Source organism: Chlamydotis macqueenii, chromosome Z, assembly GCF_036417535.1.
Source record: "Chlamydotis macqueenii isolate bChlMac1 chromosome Z, bChlMac1.mat, whole genome shotgun sequence".
NCBI lineage: Eukaryota > Metazoa > Chordata > Aves > Otidiformes > Otididae > Chlamydotis > Chlamydotis macqueenii.
Window position 1 is genome coordinate 34,999,054 of NC_141593.1, and position 24,063 is coordinate 35,023,116.

General features: G+C 41.6%; 1 protein-coding gene across 2 annotated transcripts in view; it reads left to right on the forward strand.

Moving 5' to 3' along the window:
- Nucleotides 1–24,063, forward strand: part of ADAMTSL1 (ADAMTS like 1) — a 437,941-nt gene that overhangs the window by 388,260 nt on the left and 25,618 nt on the right. For both annotated transcript variants that reach the window (XM_086771491.1, XM_086771490.1), the window contains 5 exons: nucleotides 3,924–4,103; nucleotides 4,652–4,805; nucleotides 6,118–7,258; nucleotides 11,754–11,881; nucleotides 15,404–15,532. In XM_086771491.1, the coding sequence (XP_086627617.1) occupies nucleotides 3,924–4,103; nucleotides 4,652–4,805; nucleotides 6,118–7,258; nucleotides 11,754–11,881; nucleotides 15,404–15,532 (1,732 nt within the window). The remainder of the gene's footprint in view (nucleotides 1–3,923; nucleotides 4,104–4,651; nucleotides 4,806–6,117; nucleotides 7,259–11,753; nucleotides 11,882–15,403; nucleotides 15,533–24,063) is intronic.

A 24,063-nucleotide genomic window follows, 5' to 3' on the forward strand; every position in this document is an offset into this window, starting at 1 on the left:
CTTGTTAAGAAAGGGTTGATCTGAATTAAATGCCATTAGAAGTCCCAGTGTTCCTGGCAGATAAACACACGATAATTATCAGTGCTGTAACATTCCAAGTGATTTTTTAAATATGTCTTTACAGATTCAAGACTATTTATTTTTAAAGAGTTCTGTTTCTTAGCTAAATCCATTAGGATGTTTATCTTCTCTTCAGTAGTGTGCTTCTGGAGGAAAGTGGATATGAATTTTCATTTTTACAAGGCCCTGTAAATATCTACTTTGCAGACCTCAAATGGGAGGCATCCATTAGTAAATCTTCATTCTTCTTTGTTTATGACTGAATAAGCACCATAGTCTCTGTCCCATTATTCTGTTTTAGCTGCTTGGTGCTATCCTTGCTCCAAAGCTAATTAGAAGAATGGCTTGACAACAGAGTCAGCATGGGAAAACTGCTAACGTTTTCAGTTATTTTCCTAGCTATTTTTTTTCTCAGCATTGTGAAAAGTCCTTTCTAAATCTTCAAGTGTCAGGCCTTAGAAAGCAACAGAAATACTTGCTGAGAGAAAAATGTTTACTCCCTTTGCAGAGGCTTTATCTTACTGTAGAGCCATAGCAGAGAATTCATTTTTGGGAGCAAGACCAAAACTTGTACTGCTGTAGTCCCATCGCCCTGAGCAAAGGGCAATGCAAACTTGAACCACCTGGGAGAGCTAAGGGGTAGGACAACCCCTTCCTTAACTGTACCTGTAAGCAAGACTGACTGTAAAATGACATCCTTTCAAACATTCAGCTACTGCCCTAAATCATTATGATGCTGAGGAACAGTTGCTGAGCCCCTTATTTTTCATTAATAACTGCCTTTTCTTCCACAAGTTTAAGAAAAGACCACCTTCCCTGCCTCCCAAATAATGGGAATGGTCATTTTGCCTGAATCCTGTGGATTGTATGCATGTGCATCAAGGCTATTGGCATGTGCTGAGGCAGAGAAACGTCCCGCTTTCCCTCTCTGCTTTCTGCAGTGACCATTAATTCTCTGTGTTAATTATTGTTTACAGATGTTTGTATGAGCAGAACAGATACCAAAGCAATGACTGTGAGAGAGGCCATATGTCATCCTAAACTGGAGTTCCACCAGCAGTTTAGGATGACATATGCCAGCACTTCTACCAAAAAAGAAAATAGCTGCTGCAGGGATGTCTTTCTTGCCCTTAGAGCACCCACTCCCTTATATCTTCAGAAGTACTGTGCAATCACATAATGATCCTGGTTAAAGCTAGCCAGAAATACAACTAGCTTTAACCTACATTAATCTTCCGCTGTGGTTCACTGTGCAGCCCCACAAATGCTTACAGCAGCATACGGGGAAAAGCAGCACAAAATCAGGAATGACTTGCTGGCAGAATTGGGTGTATAGGTTGTCTTCTTTGGTGTCAGCCTTGCTTCGTGTTTGCTTAAGCTAGTTGTTGAACTAGGCATAATTAGGCAGCAATGTAGAGACATGCCCCTCTGGAAGTTGGTACCCTGGTGGAGTCCCAGATCCCAGGCAAAGAAATATCAAGGGGTATCAGGCTTGGCTCTGCTTAGAAGCTGTGGGGAGCAGGAACATCAGGAGACATAGGTGAAATAGCCGCACTGAGGTGAGGTGAAACCACCTGGTGGTACAAGTGGCTTTCTCTGTTGTAATGGTGCTGTGAGATCTTTCTGAACAGCATAGAGAGATAGCACGTTATTCAGATGAGCTATGTCTCAATGAGGATCCTCTAGAAACTACTGTTCCATATTGCCAGTAAATACAAGCAGATGTTGCTGTCTCTGATTACCTCCTTTCTTGGAAAAAAAATGTAAGGGCTGGAAGCTTCCATTAGAGAAAAATCAGCAAAGATCCCAGGGTAGTGAAGGCTCCAGAAGTGACATACAGGTACAGACACAGCTCCAGTGCAGTAATCCAGGACTGTCCTAGAAGAACATTCCTGCAGACAAGGAGGAATCTTGTTACTGCATTTGGCTCTCTCTGGCACTAGGCCATAGAGTTTGGTGTTGAGCAGCTTCATGGAACAAAGCTATGGAAGGGACTGAAGGGCAAGAAGCAAAAAAACAAAAGATCTGTTTTGGCTTACTTTTTTATCTGGTAGTGATAGAACAGCAGGGAGACTTCCTGGGATTTGATTGATTGACAGAAGGAACATGCTTTTGTTGTATTCATAGAGTGCCTAACCCATTTTGGCTCTGGTATATGATGACAGTCCTTAGGCAATCTTGAAATAATACTTTTAATCATATTTTTCTTTATTTACTCTCTCCTCAGGAATGAATTGTCCTCAAGTGAAAGGTTGATAAATGTTTTCTTTTGTTGAAAACTGAAGTATTGTTTTACTTGTTTAATTTTTTGAAGCCTTTGAGCTTTGTAGTGTTCTAAGTAGGACAAAAGCTATTTTTACTCATAAGAAAACAAACCAAACTGAATATGAATATGTCCTTTCTGCACTTCCTTTCTGTCTTTCCAGGAAAATGTATAGCCTAAGTAATCAGGCTAGCATTAAAGTTTATGCAGCTCTCTCTAAAAGAGAAGGGCCTTTCATGACTGCAAGAATTTCTGAAACAGTCCCTTTTTGACTACTTGAGTATAAGTTTTAATATTTCTTCATATGGTTTTCTGCTTCTCAGGCATAATTCTCATGTTGCAAGCTACAAGCAACTCCTGGTCATGTCAGTGTAGTGCAAGCTCCCTCTTCTTTGCTCAGAGAAGGAAGAAAAGAAGTTGAGCTGGCAGGACTGAGCAGAAGAACTGGGAGCTTGTTACCAACCTCAGGAAAAAGATGCTCAGGAAAAAGGGCTGACCAACCAAGTTTACAAAAAAAAAGTTTCAGGAAAGCTATTAAATCTGTTTGTTCAAAATTTCCTGCCCTAGTTGAATATAAAATGGATACAGAGAGGAATATTTACATTAAAGTGAGAGGGGAGGTGGGTTCTCTGGATATGAATCATCCCAATTTACTTTGACTCAAATAAACCTTCCTCCTTACCTTTTGGAAAGAGTACACACTGTTGTCATGACAGTCATAAATATAAAAGGGCTGTGTGGATATTTAATGGTTTATTATATTACTTTTTAAAGCAATTACTGAGATTAACAACAGATTGCAGCTGATACACAGTTTCGCATGAATTAAAAATCAGGGAAATGTCATGATGCAAGAAGTCTTCAAGGACAGGAATTCTGGGCTGGACAGTTAAGTTTTGAGCTGCATTAGTGATAGATTTCATCTAGGTCAGAAACAAGAAATGAGAAAATTACAAAAGGAAGAAAAAGCAAAGTGATAAACTCAGGAAATTTGTATTTATCACACCTTCAAACTTCCATTTGTTCTTCTTGCTAATACAAACCTTTTTCTAACAAGCTAAATTTGAATATTTATGTCAAACTAACTATTCAGTTCATAGGTGCTGTTCTCTAACATATGTAATCAAACCCTGGAAATGAAGATCTTGAATCATCTACTGCTGGAGAGGACTTTTCCACTCTCTCTAGCACTGTCAGTAGCACAGTCATAGCTCAGACAGAGACATTGGGATGTAGATCCTCCACATCATGTGCAAGTATCTCATTTTCCAGTGATGGTTACAGGAAAGGACAGCTCTTCCACCTCCATACTGCAATTTCGACCCATTGTTTCCATATGTTTGTACAAACATCTGAAAACTGAACATTTCAGAAATACTGAAGCAGTTTTTCTAAATATTGGTAAAATAAGATACTTCCACTTTCCAAACTATTTTTTACATATTTAAAGGAAATCTGCTTTGCTATATCTGAATTTTTTTTTTCATTTTCTATTTGGCCAAAACTGAGCGTTGATTTCTACACAATTCACAAGTAACTTTTGCTGAAAGTTGCCATGGTGTAAGTGTGATGTAAGGTGGCTGACTCTTATCTCCCACAGTGTTCACAGACATGTGGCGGTGGTGTCCAGAAGCGAGATATGCTTTGTAAGCAGCGCCTGGCAGATGGAAGCTTGTTAGAGCTCCCAGAAACCTTCTGCTCCATGCCAAGACCAGTTACCCAACAAGGCTGCAAAAATGAGGATTGTCCTAATGAGTGGCTTCTCTCTGACTGGACACAGGTATGCTATTTGTATGCATAAGTATTGTGCTGTTCTTGGCGATTAAGTTCTTCTGTGACTTGGGATAGAGAAGCCAAATGAGCTCAGACTGCACAAAGCTTGTTATGCTCAGTTTTGTCCTGTAATCTGGCCTTATCATCCTAGTGGGGGATGTGATCACTAGCTCAATTTTCCCCTTTGGAGATTGTCTCCACAGATGTGGTTTAGCCACCCAGCCAGACCATTTAGACCTCTTTTCTGATGTAAACACAAGCCATTCACAAAATAATAAACCCCTGCCTCTGTCCATGCCTATGCTTATGTTCATCCAAGACATCAACAAAGAGTAATCTGCTCCCACAAGCTAAATACTTCTTCTTCCAAAGACCTGGCTGTTCTGATGTCAATAGTCTTTTCCTCTTGGAGCCACTCCAACCTTTCCCTATGATCTATACCGTGGTGTGAGTATGCAATGTGGATATGGGAGGTGACGGGGGGTGTGTGTTACAAGAAGCACCCTTTTGCTTTTAATACACCTTTTTCCTTAATGTTTCTCATTCTGTTCCTAGTGTTCAGTGAGCTGTGGAGAGGGCACCCAGAGTCGAAATGCCATTTGCAGAAAGGTGCTGAAAACTGGGGGTTCTGTCATCATCAATTCCTCACTGTGCCCACCTTTGCCATTCTCATCCTTGATCAGGCCATGTGCACTAGGCAGCTGTGCAAGTAAGTGAAAAAGATGCTTGGGAGTGTCTGGGGAAACAGGGATTGGATATTTACGACTAAGAAATTCATGTTGCTCCATAACCTTCTCATGCACTAGTGTTACTCAGCCTTGCAAAGTGGCCGCGGCTGCTGAGTTTTTCTGTCTGTGAACAACTATGCTTTGTTTAGCAGTAACGCAAGTCAGTGAGTGAGAGCTATAAATTTTACTGTTGGAGTTGGGTCTGAGCCGATGTGCTGGAAAGGAGCTACTAGTTTCTGGAAGAACTGGCTCAAAATTCTGACCCAAATCTAGATCTAAATTTCACAGTTATAATTTAGAGGCTCAGAGATACAGCACAGCAGCCTGAGGGCAGCTGCAAATAAACTCTCTGCTAGAAAAACTGCAGATAAAATGGTTGGTAAAGGGACTTCGTTGAAGATCATTTAAAAACATTTTATTTCATTATGTGACTCAGAACCCTCTATGACCTGGGATTTCTAATGAACCATGCAACATAAGTTAGGTGTATCTTATGTTGGTATTTCATGCATTTGTTGCTGCCCTTCACAAGAGCAGTAGCCTCCATATATGCCCTTCCCTGGCTTGCAGTAAGCTAGCTGCATATGTGCAAATTTGAAAGTCAGCCTAGCTTCAGCTTAAAGCTGACTATGAACTCTGAAACTGCTGAACTTCTGGTATGACAGGGAGAAAAGAGGATCTGACATTTAGAACCAAAACCAGGACCACATGTTACATGGTACTCACTAATAATATACCTATGCTGCTTTATTTGGTGCTTAATAACAAAGCTCTCTGTCATAGAGATCTGGAAGCTGGATGGACACTCTGAACTATTGCACTTTAATAGTAATTACCATGTTTTTAAGCCTAGTCCAGACAGTCTTGTTCTCTTCAACGATACTCCCTGAGGTAGCAGCCCTTTCACTCTTCCTTACTCCTGTGAGCTGCAAGATCATGTTGTCTTTAAGGGTTTGGATGGTAAACACTTGTCTTTTCAATGTTTTTATTAAGCAATAATCTTCATTTAAATACTTAACAGCAAGAACTATATTTCCACTCAAGTCTTCTCCTTTTGATAAAGCTTTTGTCCCTGGCTGTTTGGTTTCTGCATGTACCCAAGGCAGGACTACTTTTGCATTCCTAAAGTGCGCCTTGTTATTCCTGTTATTTCGCTTGCATCAATTTAATGTTCAGCAGCTGGTGACCGGTTTCTGCCATTACTGTCTAATGGGTGAAATGCTGCCAGCACCAAAGTAAATTGTTTGTTTTGTTTAATGGTATCACATACTAATAGTATTAATGATATTTCAGGGCACAACAGGCCAGCTCATAAGCAAAGCCCCCATATTATGGCCGTAAAGAAAGTTTACATCCAGACAAGGAAGCAGAAGAAGCTACACTTTATTGTGGGTGGGTATGCCTACCTGCTGCCCAAAACCTCCATTATTCTCCGATGCCCCACAAGGAGGTTCCGGAAATCAATGATCACTTGGGAGAAGGATGATAAGAGGCTTGTCAGCTCAGCTCACATCACCATTGCACCCTATGGGTACATGAAAATCCATCGTTTGAAGCCTTCAGACACTGGGACATACACTTGCACAGCAGGGCCAGCCCAGGAGCATTTTGTAATTAAACTGATTGGGAGCAACAAGAAGATCATTACCAGGCAGCCAACTGGTATTAGGGAGGAAGAGGCCATGAGAAAGGCCAGCTCAAAGGAAGCCTTGCGAGCAGAGGAGAAACATATCAACGGGATTCTCTTCAATGGCAGCAAGGCTGAAAAGCGAGGGCACCTTTCTGACCCCAGCAGGTGGTATGATGATATTATCTCAAGGCTACTACAGCACAGGGGCTGGCCAGGGGAAAACCTGGAGTCCTGGGAAGCTCAGGAGTCCACGGAGAGAAATGCTTCCTCAGAGGAGGACCAGAACCGGGAGTATAGCCTGCCATTTACTATGGTCACAGAGCAGAAACGCTTGGATGATATCATAAGGAATTTGTCTCAACAGCCTGAGGAGCTTAAAGATGTCTACACTGAACAGCTTGTTGTGCAGCTGGCTCACGAGGTTTTCAAGAGCCACTTGGAGCATCAGGAATCTGTCCTCAAAGCATCAAGACGAAGAGTAGAATCAGCGTCAGTGGAGTACCCTCTCCACAGACATGTTTCTGGATTTACCAGCTCCCTGAGGACATCATCTGCTGAAGCATTTCTTCCCACCTCTGTGGACCTGGCAAATGGCTTGCGCAGACCTCATCAAAAGCCTGCCATCCTCAGAAAGATTTCAGCAGCACAACAGCTTTCTGCCTCAGAGGTTGTTACCCACCTGGGACAGACGGTGGTCCTAGCCAGCGGCACACTGAGCGTGCTGCTTCACTGCGAAGCGGTGGGAAACCCAAAGCCCACCATCAGCTGGGCTAAGAATGGAGAGGAGGTGAAATACAATGATAGGTAAAATACAATGATAGGTAAAACATATTATTTAACTTTAAGAAAATAATTGATATTTTGACTCTTCAGTTTCCATGTTCTACTGCTCGTCAGCCCCACAGACAAAACCCTTTTTTGCTGTAGTCTGTTTTCAGAGCAGAAAGAAAGGCTAACACATGTGAAGTGGTAAACAGGGCACTGTAACTCTTCAGCAAGGTCTGGATGCTGGGTCAGGCCAGTGTGGCAGAGAGGAGTTTTACTTGTCTTTCAGTAAGTAAAGGCTAGTAAGTATATGAAGTTTCACACAAAAAAAAATTCTAACTTTTGCAGGGGAGGGGACACGAAGAGCAAGAATGTATCTCTTGTGGAAATCACATGCAGTCTTAATGAAGACTTGGACCTATAGCATCCCTTTGGTTGGCCTTATTCCTGTGAAAATATCTTCATGGCCTCCGAAAATTTCATATATAGATTGTCATTGCCAGTGGTTACATCCTGTTGGAATTGTGCTATTAGAGGATTTTTTTTTTTTCTCTACTTATAATGACTGTGATTTCTATAGTACGCTTGAAAGGGAATGGAAGTTACATAAAGTCCACATGAGGTTAATGCTGGACACTATACTCATGAGAAAACTACAAGTTTCTCTCACATCATAGAAGCAGCCATGGTGTAGCAACGGGCAGATTCATTTACCTGACAACAAATAGTCTTATGATTTCTGAAATTTTAATTTGGAATTTTTTTTTTAATTTACAATGCCTTTCAACCTTTTTTTTTTTTCCCATTTAATTTGGCTGACATAGTATTAAATGCTGTGTTGTATTTCTGAATTATCAGGCAACTATGTGTGCTCAAAATTTATATCAGAAAGACTCAGAGAAGTACAGTTTATTTGCCAGTTAGCAGTGTTATTCACTGACAACTCTTCTTTAAAGGCTGAGGCACTTTCCACTTTATCAACTTTCTTCTGTACTCATCACTTGTGGTTCCTCCAGGTTGGTGGGTGGAGGAGCAGTACTCTGGGCTGCAGAGACACTCAGCATCTGTAACTTTGGAGTTAATTGAAGTTTAGAAATCATGGCACATATAAAAACTGGATAGTGGATGTTTTTCTGGGTCCTTAACAGCAGTATTCTGTTTCTGGCTCAGAATGCTTTTGCTGGCTGCCAATCAGCTATGTAAATGAAAGCCAGAGTTTAAGCAGTCTCGCAGTGTACTGCTGTAAACTGCACGGCCATCTGCATGTGGTGGTGTTTGGTGTCCTCGAGCTGTCTTTCAGCTCTGCAGCTTGTCTTCTTCATACTTTGCTAGCCACTGAATGGAGAAGAGAAAACAGTTTTCCAGCCCACCTCTGTCTTAACAGGAATAACAAAATTAATTTAGATGGACTTTCTTGTACCAGTATCAAAGAGACACTGTTTTGGTGAGGAAGGTCAGAGAGTTGTGCTGAGGTCCCTCAGCTCATGCCTTACTGAGTACACTGAGATTCTGATTGCATCTAGTTTGTCTTGTGATTTTTGGAGTGTAGGCTGCTGATTTTAGATTAGGTAATGGCTATCTGTATGTGTATTACCGAATACGGAGATAAAGGCACTCACTTTCATGCATTGTGGCCATGGATTTTGTCTGGACCAGTGACAAAAAATGGCTCTATTCCCACTGTCTCCTTCCATGATCTGTTCCATCCTCTTAAAAGTATTTATGACTCCTACTGGATAGCTCCACTTGCAAAAATTAACTTCTTTATCTTTAGTCTAGGTACTGTCACAAAAAGATAAAACACAGGCCTCAGAAAAGTGTTGGTTTTCAGTTACTCAATATAATGAAAACATATGACACAAAAAGCTGCAGCAGTTGAAAATGTCTGTGTGGTTCCGATAGAAGATCCTTGACTTAAGTCTCCATGTTCAGCCTGAGTGCATATTTAATATGAGTGTCCATACTCTCTCCTAAGTTTAAAGTGTCAGGTTAACACCAGCATGGGTTCCAAGTGCAGTTTCAAAGCCTGCTATCTATGAGTATCTATACCAAAGTCTGAAGACTTCTGTAAATGATGGAATATGTTTTATTTCAAAGAAAATTCAGATTAACTTCCTTAGGAATAAATTTTAAAAGTGAAAAATCTTCAAAGGATTTATGCATTGTTTAGTAAGTCTTCCAAGTATGCTGTCATTTCCATCACTGGGAACCCATTGGTACTTGATAATTCAACTTTTCTAAAACATAAATGTATTTTATAAATAGACATGAAGCAGAATGTAAACAGTACGTGATACAGGTGTTTGCTAGGTGCCATCTGAATTGGTCACTGATACAGGTCCTGTAAAATACACTTTTGTCTTGGAGACAATGCAGTGTGGATCAACTGAGATGAGACTGATCAAATATTAAGCTGTATTATTTTAAGTCCATAAATGAGATTCTGAAGACATGCTGCTGACAGAAAGAGTTGCCACAGCTGGTATTTTTTTCACCACTGACAAGCAACTCAGTACTTAACCAAAATAGTAATCTACGAGCAAATAGGGAATCCAGCCAAAATCATTCTATACAAAGAGGGATAATAAAAGATCTGCTTTCAAGAAAAGCAGCTATGCCAAATTGGGACACACAAATAACAAAGAATTATTGAAAAGAAGAAGACATTAACTTTGATTCTAGAGAAGGACATTAACACTTGGGTTGAAAATATAGGAAGATGGAGCTGCATTGGAGTTCATTTATTTTAAAGAAGACAGGTACCTACTTGGCCTATTTCTATTTCTAAAAATATTTGTGCTGTATCTTGAGGTGACTTAAACTGACAAAGACAGATTTACATCAGCAGAGCTGATTAACAAGTGATGATCCCTTGTGTTTTACAAGGCGCAATATTAAGCAAGCTTTTTCCTCAACCTGAAGGTGAAGTAAACATTTTAAAAAACTATTTTTAGGGAGTTGTAGGTGTTAGTTTGATGTAGGACTGACTGATCAGCCTACATACTGTATTTGCACACATGCAGGCAAAACACACACAACTTTTAACTGTTATATACTAGTATAATCTGGGACAAATTCTGAAGTTCTAATGATTTCCATGTAGAGATTGAAACAGTCAGTCTTGAACTAAAAAGTTTACATGTGAGATACTGATGCATGCTAATGCTAGTATTGTAAGTAAAGAAATCTTTTCGTTGCTGGCAATGTTAGAAGTGGTTAACTAGAAGTCTGCTCTGTTTATGACTAAGTGGTAAGAAAGAAAATATCTTTGAATGCAGAAGTGGGGAGGGAATTCTTTCAACCATTAGGGAATTTTTTTTTTGCTGTGCAAGCAAAGATGCAATTTAAAAATGATGAATGTTTGGTTTACAAATGTGCATTTTTCTAGGAACTTGCAAAACTTGTTTGACAAAAGGCAGCTCTTTCCTTTTATTAATAATAATTATTACTTTTAAAAGGTCAAGAAAGAATTTTAACTCTAGATTTTTTCTGTAATAGATTTTGATGGGTGGCCCTAATCTGGTTTGGTTTAGAGATCTACCACCCACAGTGTTGTGCAAGATCAAGTATCTGCTGCTTTTTGGTCCATGAGACAAGAGTTTTCATTGAGGGGATGGGAAAGGAAAGAAACTCATCAATTCCAGGATCTGTGAGCAGACTTTTATTGCATGTGGTTTACAGGCATATCCCTCCCCCACTTTCACCCTTGTCACTGTCACAGCCTTAATTAAGAGTTTACATACAACAGCTGCTGAAAGTTGCTGATGAGAAAAGTGAGCCTATGGACTGAATTCTTGCTTAAATAGGTACACATCAGGACCTGCTGGAATTATGCCACTCTAAAAACCAGACTGTGAAAAGGAAGCAGTTCGTAAGAGCTCTAAGGCTATATTCAACCCATTTAACCTTGGGCTGTACACTGAGATCACGGCATGCTCTTTTTACTGGCAAAGGAAAGAAACACTTGGTTCAGCCCAAGGAGTCACTGAGCATTCCTCTCTGCCTTCACTATTAGAGGAGCTGAGTTTGTACAAACTGCCCAGCAGTCAAAAAATCTGGAGCCTATTTCAGGCTTTGACACTGAGCCTGGGCTACACTTCACTTCTTTCTGCTTAGCTTCAGCAGGTTTCATGATTTTTTTTATTTGCAATAATTTGGCTTTTTCTTTCCTATTGCTACACCTGCTTTGTAGAACTGAGAGACAGGAAGGCTAGGCAACTCATTCAGCATCATATAGGAAGTGACACAGCAGAGGAGGAGGTTTCACCAACCATAGTCAGGTGTCCTAAGTACTCAGCAATTTTTCTTTATCACACATATCAGCAGTAGAAGAGCTGGGAGTGAGACTAAACTTTAATTTAAGTAATCACATCTCATAGTCTCAATGGAAGCCTTTAAATTTCTTCATAGATTTTGAAATACACCTAAAGGCTTGAACTGTAAAAAGAATACCTCAGTGTGAAAACATTCCAGTAAATGTTCATGCTCACACAAACTAAGAGAATATTACATCTTTCTTTCTGCTTTACTCCAGGATGCTACTTCAGCCTGATGACTCCTTGCAGATTCTAGCACCCGTGGAAGCTGATGTGGGTTTCTATGCTTGCAATGCATCCAATGCCCTGGGATCTGATGCTGTCTCCATTGCTGTCACTCTGGCAGGTAATAGTTCACTCTCTGTGATTGCAGGATGGTCCCTACCACTTGTGTGATTCTGGACAGATATTGTTTGTAGGGGAACAGATGGCTGTGGATGCTGGGTGAGCAAGGTGGGTCAACAGAGGTACACTGGTGAAAACACAGAGCGTGAACTCTGGAAAACCCTGAGGCATAGTCCAGCTTGCACGGGCAGTTCATGAGTTTTGTGGATTTCTGCAAGAGATTAATGTTTTTTCTCACTTGCCGCATCGAACGTGCTCTCAAGACAGTGCTCATCCTGGTTTTTCACAGCCTGTATGGGCAGTGCAGTCCAGGCCTCCCAATTTGTATGCTTAATTTTAAACCTATTGCTGATCTCTTCAAGTCTGACAGACTGCTTGAAGGACTTATTCAGATGTACATTAGGCAAGCCTGATAAACACCAGAGCTGAAAAGCTAGCTCCTTGCAGGATCAAGCCCTGTATCATTTTCAATCCATTGTGGCACAGTCATGGCTGACATTGCTGGCAAAAAGAGGTTTACAAAAAATTAACTTCCACGCTTATATTTCTCTAGTAACGGTTGAGTTCTAAAGCAGACTAAATATCCTTTGGTAGTTTAAATTTCAGTTCTAAACAAAACTCACCTAAATAAAAGCCAAGGGAAACTGGAGGTAGTGCACGAATCTGGTTTCTTCAAGGTTTGTTGGTAGGCAATGTCAGCAGGCTCACAACCACGTCATGCTAGCAGAAGGACAGAGAAGCAAACATGATTGAGGAGCTGTTGAGTAATATGAAGGGATAGAAGACTCAGCTAAGGACTGTGACGAGGCAGAGAGGTCTTAGAGAAGGAGGATCGTATTTATCACAAAGGCAAAAGGAATGCTAGAAAACATTGATTTTTCAGACCTCTCCATTTCATGCTCCAGAACTTGGAAGCATTTGGAGGCCTTCAACATGCAGGCAGTGACCATCAGCTGCCAGTGTATCCATGTATGATTAGAGGAAGGAATAGCTGTTGATGAACTTGAGTTCTTTACACACAAAACACAGAGAAAATTTCAGGTAAGAGAAGTGTAAAGAAAATCTAAGTACACAGCAATGGCCAGCAGTGAAGCTCTGAAGACCAGTAAACCAACTGGAAAGAGACCTTATCGGTCCTTTAGAAGAACAGCTGAATCCTCCAGAGTGGAAAAGTATGATCTGCATCAGAGCTACGTATTACATGTAGGCAAAACCAAAGAGACTGATCCTTTTTACACTACTGCAGATCAGGAGTATCTTTGCTGAATCCCAGACAGCAAGGCAGTGATGCTGCTGCTAAGACAGCATAGTATTTTATAAGGAGCGACTCCACAGTAAACTTCTTGTGTTGCACCAGCAGGAAGCTCAATATGAAGTTAAAAAATCATCAGTCAAAACTGCTGTTCTGTCCATATTCCTCCAGTGAGTTTAAAAGCTGTAGTCTTTGTACAACGTAATTTTTGGAGACAATTTTGTGTGAAGCTACAGAAAAATAAACTGAGCATTAGGTATACATGTGGCACAGGAAGCTATTAGGTTTTTTTATTATAATTAATTATCAAGGCTATAGTTTAACCTTTTTAGATGAATTAATATTCATGCATCCCAGACTGGAGCTGAACTCTGCTTAGGAACTGGTTTACATTTCCATCTCACACCCAAGGCAAAGAGCTGAACATCTTCTAAAATGAGACCATAAATATCAAAATGAGATGCTGAGAGTTTTTGGAAGAAAGCTACAACCTTTTTGGCATAATGGAAGTACTTTCTAAAAAAAAAAAAAAAAGTAAAGCTGAGACCATATTTATATGGCTCAGGAGTGGGGCTGAAAGCTTATTTCATTGAAGAATTTTCTGATTAGTTTAACACATGCATGGAAAAAAAAGACAGTGGAATATGCTTCCATTTTCTCAATGGTTTGCTACTCATTTATGGGTTGAACAGCTAACAGACTTTTAATCTTTTGATGAGATTGTGGAAACTAATCAGTAAAATGAAAGGCTGATGGCTGGCTGAAGAATTTTTCTTTCTTTAGGCTTTGCCACAAAGCATCGAAACTTTTGGAGGTATTTCAACAATAAAATGTAGTATTTTACTTTGCTATTCTTAGACATTAAAAGGCCCAAAAGAAAAATTTTTAAAATATAAAAAAAAAAACCCCAAACTGATACAACAAGGCTTCCAGATGAAAGACAACTTTTAAAAGACCTGGAAGTATAGCTATATGGAGAAATTTATAGTGAGGGCTGAATTAAATTTTCAGGACTCTCCATGAGCTCAGTGAAACCAAATTCTCCAATTCTTTTTCTCACCTCCATCTTTTCTTTCTTAGTCACCTCCAGATTAACACACAAATTAAGCCAGTGGTAGACATTAGCCTAAAACTGCAGCTTCTGTAGGCAAATGATGATATCTGAACTTGTTTTGTATCTGACCAATTATTTAAAGGGGGGCAGGGGGGAACAGTGTTTATAGTTTTTTTTTTATAAGGGTTAGTTTGAAAATATAACACGGAGTCAAAAACATCCAAGTCCCATATCATCTAAAGCATTGTTGTCATGTTCTGCCCCTCCTGCCAACATCCTGCCTGCAGAGAATTTTGGCTGGGGCAGGGGGCTGCCTTAACCCAGCTCTGTCAGCTCTGCTGCTTCACTCTCCTCTACCAGAGCTAAGCTTGAGTATCTCTGAACTGTTTTGTGTCGTGTAGGCATGCCTTTACAGTGCCCCTACAAACAGAGTTGCAGAATGCTCCTTGAGCCCCTGATGGTGGATAACTCCATAGCTAATCCCCCACAGGCAAGCACAACGACAGGGGGAACACCTTGACCCGCTTGCTCGGTGTCACCAGTGTTGGAAGCACACTGAAAAGAATTTGAAAAGTTTGTTGCAGGCAAAGCAGGTATATCTTTGTTAGAGATAAACAATGTTAATACCTAACACTGTTACTGTACATTTAGATAACACAAAACACATTATCTGACAGAAAGGAGTTTGTTTATGTCCCTCATCTTCTTACTCTAGCCATTATGAGAAAACTTTCTGGTTATGGTCTGGTCTTCCCAATCCAAGTGTTTCCACTGCAGGTTAAAGAAAACATGATCAATGTTTAGAAATGGCTTGCATGCTGCTTTAAACCTCCTGCACTATTAATGTGCCTGTAGCTATCACTCAGGCTTATTTTTCCTTTGGCAAATGGTGGTATTTTGGTTGCAGTACCGGGCACACATCTTGCTGCAGCTTCAATTGCGGTGGTGTTTATTGATTCAGCTGGTTCTCATATACATCCAGCTTTAGGGCTGTTCTGCCTCTGCTCTAACTATGCTTTTTCTTTTTCCAAGACAGCTTTTCCCATGGAATTTGGTGACACTGTAGTATTATAAAGAGCAGGTGGCCTCATGCTCCAGCATTTTCCCTTACCCATCTGTCCTGTTGTAGGCACTTTCACACAGCATGTCCCAGGCCATCTGTCCCATGCGAGTCCAGTGTGCTTGGTCTGATGAACTGTGGTGCTTCTTTTATACAGGAAAGCCACTGATAAAGGCATCAAGAGCTACCGTGATCAACACTGAATTGCCTGCTGTCACTGTTGATATTGGAAGCACAGTGAAAACAATCCAGAGAGCAAATGTTACCATTAACTGTCAGGTTGCAGGTGAGAAATTACTTGGTCTCCCATGCAGGTGCCTTCGGCTATAAATTTCTGTGGGGTTCTTTGCTAAATTGGGATCTCCAGGTGTGGGTGGGTGAAGCTGCAAGGTTTTCCTTGGACTCAGGCAAACTTCATTGCTTCCATTAATTCTTAATATTGAAATTGTCCTTCTTTTATGAATACCAACAAGAAAAGTATAGTAGCTTCAGAAAATTGGTCTGGGACAATATGAAAGTGTCGTAGTTCAGCCCCGATCGGGACCAGACTACGCAGTCTCTCTCTCGCTCCCCCCACCCTCCGAGAGAATAGGGGGAGATGATATAAGAAAAACGGCTCAAGGTTTGAGATAAGGACGGGGAGAAATCCTTAAAGTTACCGTCACGGGCAAAACAGACTCGACTTGGGGAAAACTATTCATTTATTTCTAAAATTAGCAGGAGAATGAGACAGGGAACAAGATAACCTCCCCCCACCCCTCCCTCTTCCCGGGCTTAACATTATCTCTACTACCTTCCCCTCCCGAGCGGCACGGGGGGGGAAAAGGGAATGGGGGTCGCGGTCAGTTCATCACGCGTTGTTTTTTACGCCGCTGTATCATTGTCGGGGGAAGAACTCCTCGCATTCCTCCTCTGCTCCAGCGTGGGGTCCCTCCCACGGGCCACAGTCCTTCGTGAAACTGCTCCGGCGTGGGTCATCTCTTCCACGGGGTGCAGTCCCTCTAGAACAGCTGTCCCAGCAGGCCCTCCACGGGCCACAGCCTCCTTCAGGCCTCCACCTGCTCTGGCGTGGGGTCCTCCACGAGCTGCAGGTGGATCTCTGCCCCTCCGTGGACCTCCATGGGCTGCAGGGGGACAACCCGCTCCACCATGGTCTTCACCATGAGTTGCACAGGAATCTTGGCCAGGAGCCATATTACTCCTCCCCCTCCTTCTTCACTGACCTTGGCGTCTGCAGCCGTTCCTCACAACAGGCTGGCAGACGTCTCTCAGGATTCTTTTTACATCTTATTCACTTCTCATCTCCTCTCCACTTCTTGCAGCCGGGCCGGGCCGAGTTGGGCCCAGTCGGCTGCCCGGCGGGAGGCCAGAGGGTGAGGCCTGCAAGGCCCATGAGGCTCGCGCCTCCCCCTCTCTGCCCCCCGCTCAGCTGCGTCACATCTTCTCCTCCTCTTTTTCCTGTTTTCCCCTACTTAAATACGTTATCGCAGAGGCGTTATCATGGGACATTCTGCTACCAATTGGCTCGGCCTTGGCCAGCAGCGGGTCCGCCCTAGGCCCGGCCGAGTCCACTGAACAAAGGGGAGCGACTTCTAGCAGTTTCCGACAGAAGCTACCACCTTAGGCCCCCCCTCACTAACAAAACCAGAACAGAAAGATATCTTTGTTAGAGATACACAGTATGATGTGGATCCAACAAAACTAATGCACATTCCTACCTGTTGAGGATGTTTGGTGAGAATATACAAGCATGGACTGACTCACTTCCTCATTGATGGGATTTTCAAATTCCATTCCATTTAGTTCCTTCTTTTCCTGCCAAACTCTGGTTTTTTCAAATGAAGGGAGTGTTAGTACACTTTTTTTTCCTGATTTTTCTTTTTTCATCTTGGGAGTGCAGGAATTCAGAGAAATTCTACTGAAACAGGGTTCTCCCTGAAGCTGTTCTCCAGCCCGAGACTGAATGTCCCTCAGTCTTGCAATGACAGTTTGCCTCTTTCCAATGATGACTAAAAAAGTTTTACCTTACCTGTGTGTTGCAGTCCTACAGCTGTTGGTGGGAACTGTTGGTTTGGGGAGGAGAGGTGGGGGAAGAAAGAGATCTGGGAACTCTCTAAAGACCCAGGGCCAGACCTTTGATTCATTACACTTTCATGCATAGTATGAGGAGGAACAGGGTGGGAAGGGAGCAGCTTATAAACCACAAAGTGCGCCATACTGAGCCTTACACAAATAATCTGCAGTGGAGGCTTGTATGAAGTCCCTTAGACCCTTGCTTGAACTTCTTGGCCCCAGCAGCTACTTTAGATGACTCTAAATAAGAATCTGCACTGCAAATATACAAATGTCCTGCTTTCTTTACAAGTCCTGCTCACCTCAAGCGCTTAGTAGTTGTCAAGTTTGCCTTTTTCAAGTGCTGTCAACCACGCTCCTATGCAAATTCTTAACTGAAAAGAGTATTTGGCTCAAGTTTCACTATTTGGTCATCCGTCTTTTAGCAAAGTGTTCCCAATAGCTGTACAAACACTACGTTGCTATCCTGATTTATTAATTACTCCTAATGGGATAAATGAAAGAAAAATACAGTATCATTTTTCCTAGTGGTTCATAAAGGAGTAAATTCAGTAATTCTGTTGCCCTCTCGACACAGACACTAGACACTCTCTTGCAATCAGGCTGATGTCCAGTGTCTTTCAAGGAAGAAGGAGATGAAAGTTGTACCCTTTTTCCCCAGGCCCCTGCATGGCCACCTGCACTGACAGTGTGTGAAAGATACTAAGTATTATATGAACATAAATTATTTCAGATGTCTTTCTGGGTTCTCTCAGCTGCAGATGGAGAGGCCCCGCAGATATAGGCAGTGATTGCTGATTTAAGAAGTGCAGCCATTTCCCTTCAGTATAAAGACACCATGAAAAAAACAGGCCATGGCTGAGCAAAGCTGCCACAGGACTTATCGCATCAGAAGACTACAGGAAGGGAGCACAGCATGGTCAGGGGCACAGATTCAGTGTCTTTTCTGAGAGGAAAATAATCTCTAGCAATTTTATGAAGCCTATGTACTATGACAATGTATATCCACAATGGAAAATTTTAGCAGTGTCACAGCAGAATCACTGTCTTCTCTCCCCGGAAGTCTTTTTGCAATCCAGTAGCATTACTGTCTATGGGATTCTCCTGTGATACAGAAGAAATTTGCTTAAATCATAGTTTTCTTCCTAAGTGTTTATCTTTTGCTACTGCTTCCTCAGAAAATGTCAGCTATGTTTGACGCTAGAGATTAATACTGTTGAAATTATGATAAAGTCATAAACTACAAGCTCTGGTGTTACACAGGGAATAAGAGAGTGAGTAATGAGGGCAGAAATATTTTATAGGCACAATAATCCTATTTTCATACAAATAGTGTTCATAATTCAACAGCAACTTTAAAAAGCTACATAGGGGAAGAGGTCCAGGAACAGAGTGATTTGTATCAGCTGTTTCACCTGTGCCTGGAAAATATACCGTCTCATAAAACCTGTTAAAGAACATGACAGTAAATATAATTTCCTTCTAATGTAAACATAATTTTTTTTTTGTTTTAGCATAAGGGTTGTGATTATCCAATCTTTTAACGAATTTCTGATCATCTGTTTAGAATGATCAGTTCTAAGGAGAAGAGTAACGTGCACTGTTGCTTCAGTGAGCAAACGTTGTATCCTAGTGATCTCTTCACAGTAAATGAACTTTACAGCTATGTAGTTTGCCAAAGTTCCCTAGGAGGCATTAACACAGAAATGGTCATCAAGTCATAGTAAGTTAATATGCAATGGTTAATGCAATAACATCTGATAATAAAAAAGTGTGAGAATGAAGTGAACATATTTCCAAAGCAAACTAACATATCCAGAAATTGTGTGGAAACCTGTCTAGATTTAAAAGCTCTTCACACAGCTTTGTAATGCTATAGTTTTTTCCTTCTAGTACTTTCCTTCTAGTCATTTCAGGATGCCCTGAGCCAGCACAGTAAATGAGAGTTGTTCCAGAACAGAATTTGGTGCCTGTTAATCTCATCATTGTAAGCTGTGTTGCTATCACTGTGCTGTATATGCTTTAGTACAGGAGCATGCATTTATTGGATCTTGATGTCTTGGCTCATATAAGAACACGTCTTTACTGTGAGTCAGTAGGACAGCAGAATAAATATTTGTAAGAGAAATATTAAGTATGAGGATCCATTATGACATTTTCCAAAGCTGCTTTTGCTGTCAAGGGACAGAAATATACCCTTGCTGCTGATGGGTGTTGATAAGCCTGGAGAAGGTTTCTTAAAAACAAGAGATAATGAAAGAGAGCATTACCAGAGCCTAGGGAGTAATTTTATATTGCTCTTTAACTTCTTATGAAAGGCATAAGCACTGTCAAAATCTCTGTTCTGAGCTGAAATCTGTAGATATTAGCTGTAAGACAAGGGAAAATAAAATCATCCTGGATGCATTAGAGTTTAATTGGCCCCTGATATGAATTACATCAGGATGAAACTCTGTTTTGGTTATACCACAAAGACGGTGGTGTGGTTTTGTTCAAGCTTGAAAATCAGCCTTATTTCACTTGACATAAGTTTGCCAATTTGTCTATAGAGGTGAAATAATATTTTTAAGCACAATTAGGTGATTGTGGTCAATCCCAGACTTCTCCAAAACTAATCCTAAGGAAACTCCCATCCAAAAGTCACTCAGGATTCTTGCAGATGCCTGTGACTTCCAGTTGGAGGATTTTCTCCAAGCTTCAGAAAGCCAGCAGGATTTCTGGTGTGGGCAATTTGATTGCTGTGAGCAATTTCACTTCCAAATAGGACATGGGAGCAACTTGGGTGACATCAGTATCACTAGGAAGCTTTCTGTTGACTTCAGCACTTAAATTACACAGATATTCATTCAGATACCAGAAGCCTCAATCAATCTGGCTCAAGCTGTTACTGAAAATACAGTTGGATGTGAAAAAAGGAACCAATTTTAAAAATCTAGTTCTTAGGGCATTTCTCCAGAGTATCCTTCAGGCCATAAGACTTCTTATAGAGGCACCTGCCCACAAAGTGTCATGTACCATCAGTCACTGTTGAGTCAGAACAGGTCTGGAAGACTGACTTAAAATATATTACCACCCTGCCCTGTATATCCTTCTCTCTCTAGTGGTTCAGCTTGCAGCTTCTTCAACTGTCCTAAACATGCCTTTCTTCTTTATTTCATCTATATGCTGGAGATTATATTTTTCTAGTTCTTACTTTGCTTTATAGCCCATGTTTGTTCTTCAGCTATACCACATTCTGACATGCAAGTCACTATTTCAAGAATGTTGTGCCATTGGAAACAAGTCACCACTGCTAGATCCTTGTATTGCTATGCTTCCTTTCCCCAAAAGCTCCTGGTTTAGCAAGATTATCTTGATTGACACGCATAGTTCTGTTTGCTGCATATTCCACATCATAGCCTTTTTGTGATGGATACAAGCACTGTGATGGAGGGGAAAGCTGAAGAAGAATAAACTTGGGTAACTATTCGCCACCTGAAGTCTTGCCTGTGCAGCAAAGCGGGTTTTGTTTCCAGCTGGCACCTCTCGGAGTTTCAGTCCTGTGATTGTTTCTGCAAGGCAAACACAGTGAGCCCTCTGTCCTCTGTTTACCCAACAAAACTGATGGAAATGCTCTTGCTACCCCTTGTGGCAATGCTGCGCAATGATGTTCGCTCATCCGTGTGCCCACTGCCTCCTATTCCTGTGGAATAATAGGTGGAAACAAAGGAAAATGAAGCTGCTGCTCACTGATATATACTGCTTGTCTTCTCTAAAGCAAATTATAGGAACATCTGTACAAATTAGTTTCAAACAATCTTCTGTTAGTGTGGAAAATTCACATTAAAGACAAAGGAAAAGCCCACCTTGTAGAGTAGTAGTCAGGAAAAGATTTTTGTGGAGCTGCTGGACATTTTGTAGGTACAATGCACCTTTCCGAGACTTAACAGAAATACCTCAACAGTAAGGGGTCTTATGTTTAACCCCTTGTTGCTTCTTCTGCTTGTAAAGTGTATGCAAGAGGAATCTAACTTTCTGGAATAAGACTATCTGAGCAGCAAGTACCAAATTAGTTTTGTCTATGTCTCTGTTTTTTTTTATTTATGTTATTTGAATCCCTGCTTTTGAGAACTGTGCTCATATGAAATCCTTATTGTTCCTTTCGCTTCTTCATTACCCTTCTCAGCACTCCTCATCCCTTCCTATTTCTCCATTATTTACATTTATAATGCAAATAATGGGAGGTGATTCTGCCCCTCTACTCTGCTCTTGTGAGAGTGCACGTGGAGTACTGCATTCAGCTCTGGAGCCCCCAGCGTAAGAAGGACATGGAGCTGTTGGAGTGAGTCCAGAGGAAGGCCACAAAGATGATCAGAGGGCTGGAGCACCTCTACTGTGAGGACAGGCTGAGAGAGTTGGGGCTGTTCAGTCTGGAGAAGAGAAGGCTCCAGGAAGACCTTAGAGCGGCCTTCCAGTGCTTAAAGGAGGCCTAAAAGAAAGATGGAGAGAAACTGTTCAGTAGGACCTGTTGTGATAGGATGAGGGGTAATGGCTTTAAAATAGAGGGAGGTAGATTCAGACTGGATATAAGGAAAATTTTTTTTACAATGAGGGTGGTGGAACATTGGAACAGATTGCCCAGAGATGTGGTAGATGCCCCATCCCTGGAAACATTCAAGGCCAGGCTGAATGAGGCTCTGAGCAACCTGATCTAGTTGGAGATGTCCCTGCTTCTTGCAGGGGGGGTTGGACTAGATGACCTTTAAAGGTCCCTTCCAATCCTAACTATTCTATGATTCTATGATTTATTTTCCCTTATTTTCAATAAAAGCTTGAAAGCTTGTGGTGGTTTAGCCCGGATCACCACACAGTTTCTCACTCACCCTCCCCCTACCCAGGGGGAGAGAAATTGGGAAGAAAGGAAAACTCATGGGTTGAGATAAAAACAGTTTACTAAAATACTAAAAACTACAAAAATAACATAAGGATATTAATATATACAAAATATACAAAATGAACAATGTGCGATTTCTCACCACCCAACGTCCAAATGACCGATGCAGCCCGACCCGAGCAGAAATCACGGAAACAACACCGAGCAGCAAGCAAAGTGGGGGAGAGCAAGCTAGTAAGGTAGAGGGAACGATGCCAGCAAGCAAGGGAGAAGAAAAGGATGCCAAGGGTGCCCGAACAGATACCCAAATGGAATGGAAGCCAGAAAAGAATGCCCCCTCCCATGGGCAACCCCCACTTATATACTGAGCATGACATTTATGGCATGGAATACTCTCTTTGGCCAGTTTGGGTCAATTATTCTGTCTGTCTTTCACCCAGCTTCCCGCATCTGCACGTTAATGAGACTTTGGACGTGGAAAGCCAGACAGTGTCCTTGGTCTCATTAACAACAACTAATATCATCAGAGTGTTTTTATCAACATTCTTCACACTTGAAATCCAAAACACACCAGCTACTGAGAGGAAAATTAACTCCATCCCTGCTGAAACCAGGACAAAGCTCTACCCAGTTGTAGTCTTCAAAACAAAGAAAGAATACGAGCTCTGATTGAAACTGGAGAAAGCTTTATAATTTTATAATCTTATGATTGTTTATTTTTGAGGTGCATTTCTTGATATTTTCATGCCTAAGTTTGGCAATAGCCATAATGTGAAAATCTGTGAATCGCAAGTAGCTTAAACTGCAGGAGAGAATGGATCATCCCTTTACTAGGGTGACACTAGGAGGACAAGTGCTGAGGTGTGAGTGTTTTTCCATCTTGGGGACTGCAGAAATGCAAGAGTCTCCATTTTCTCTCCTTTGCTCTCCAAAGCTCGCCTCTCAAACTTCCTTTCTTCTCAATGGAAACACAATAAACACGCAACCTTGAATAAACTCAAGAGCTGGGGTTGTTTGCTGTCCAGTGGTTGTCTGAATTCCCTTGAGGACTCTGCCTAGATGCTCTGGAAAAAATCAGAGTGAGGTTTTAAGTGGTGGTCAGCCCACCCATGCCACATAGGTCAAAGAGCAGCAACCAGATGGAGAGCTGTGTACTGGTCCTATCCCAGTGGGTAGGGTCAGAAGCAGGCCGACAGCCCACCCTTTTAAAAAAGCTGAGTTGCAGGAACACAAACAAGGGTAAGCCTTTGGAAAACAGCATCATAGACAGGAATGATTAGTTCTCTGGGTATGTCGTGAAGAGTCCACATCAGCATATGCTATTTACCATCAGACAAAGGTGAGAAAACCCTGCAGTCTTTTACAGCCTGCTTCCTGCTAGTTTCTGAGTGTGGTCGAGACCCTCTGCCCTTACAGAGCTTCAGCTTTCCTTCCTGGCTGGCAAGCTTGGACATACTCATTCCAGATGTCTTGACAGAATCACCAGGTGACTCTAGGAGAGGTGGAAAAAAGGCCATAATGCTTTGATGTGGAAAAGCAGGGAAAATCTACCCTTCCCACTTCCATCTGCACATACTTAGCAAGGCACCTATAATCAAGCAGTCCCTATGAATGCAGACAAATAGGCGGTCATGCTCAGTGAGCACAGCTCAAGTGAGGTATTTCTGATGCCAGGGCCACAGAACTGACAAACAGAGTGGGTTTGTATTTTTGACATGGAGGCACGACCAGAAAGGTACTGGCAATGGGCAGAGGAACATGTTGCTGTGACATAGGGCAGGGAAGGAATTTAGGTGGGCAGCAGATACTTAAGAATAACTGCCTGTGCAAATGCCCTTAATCTAGAGTAAGCACAAGGAAACTGCATGTTC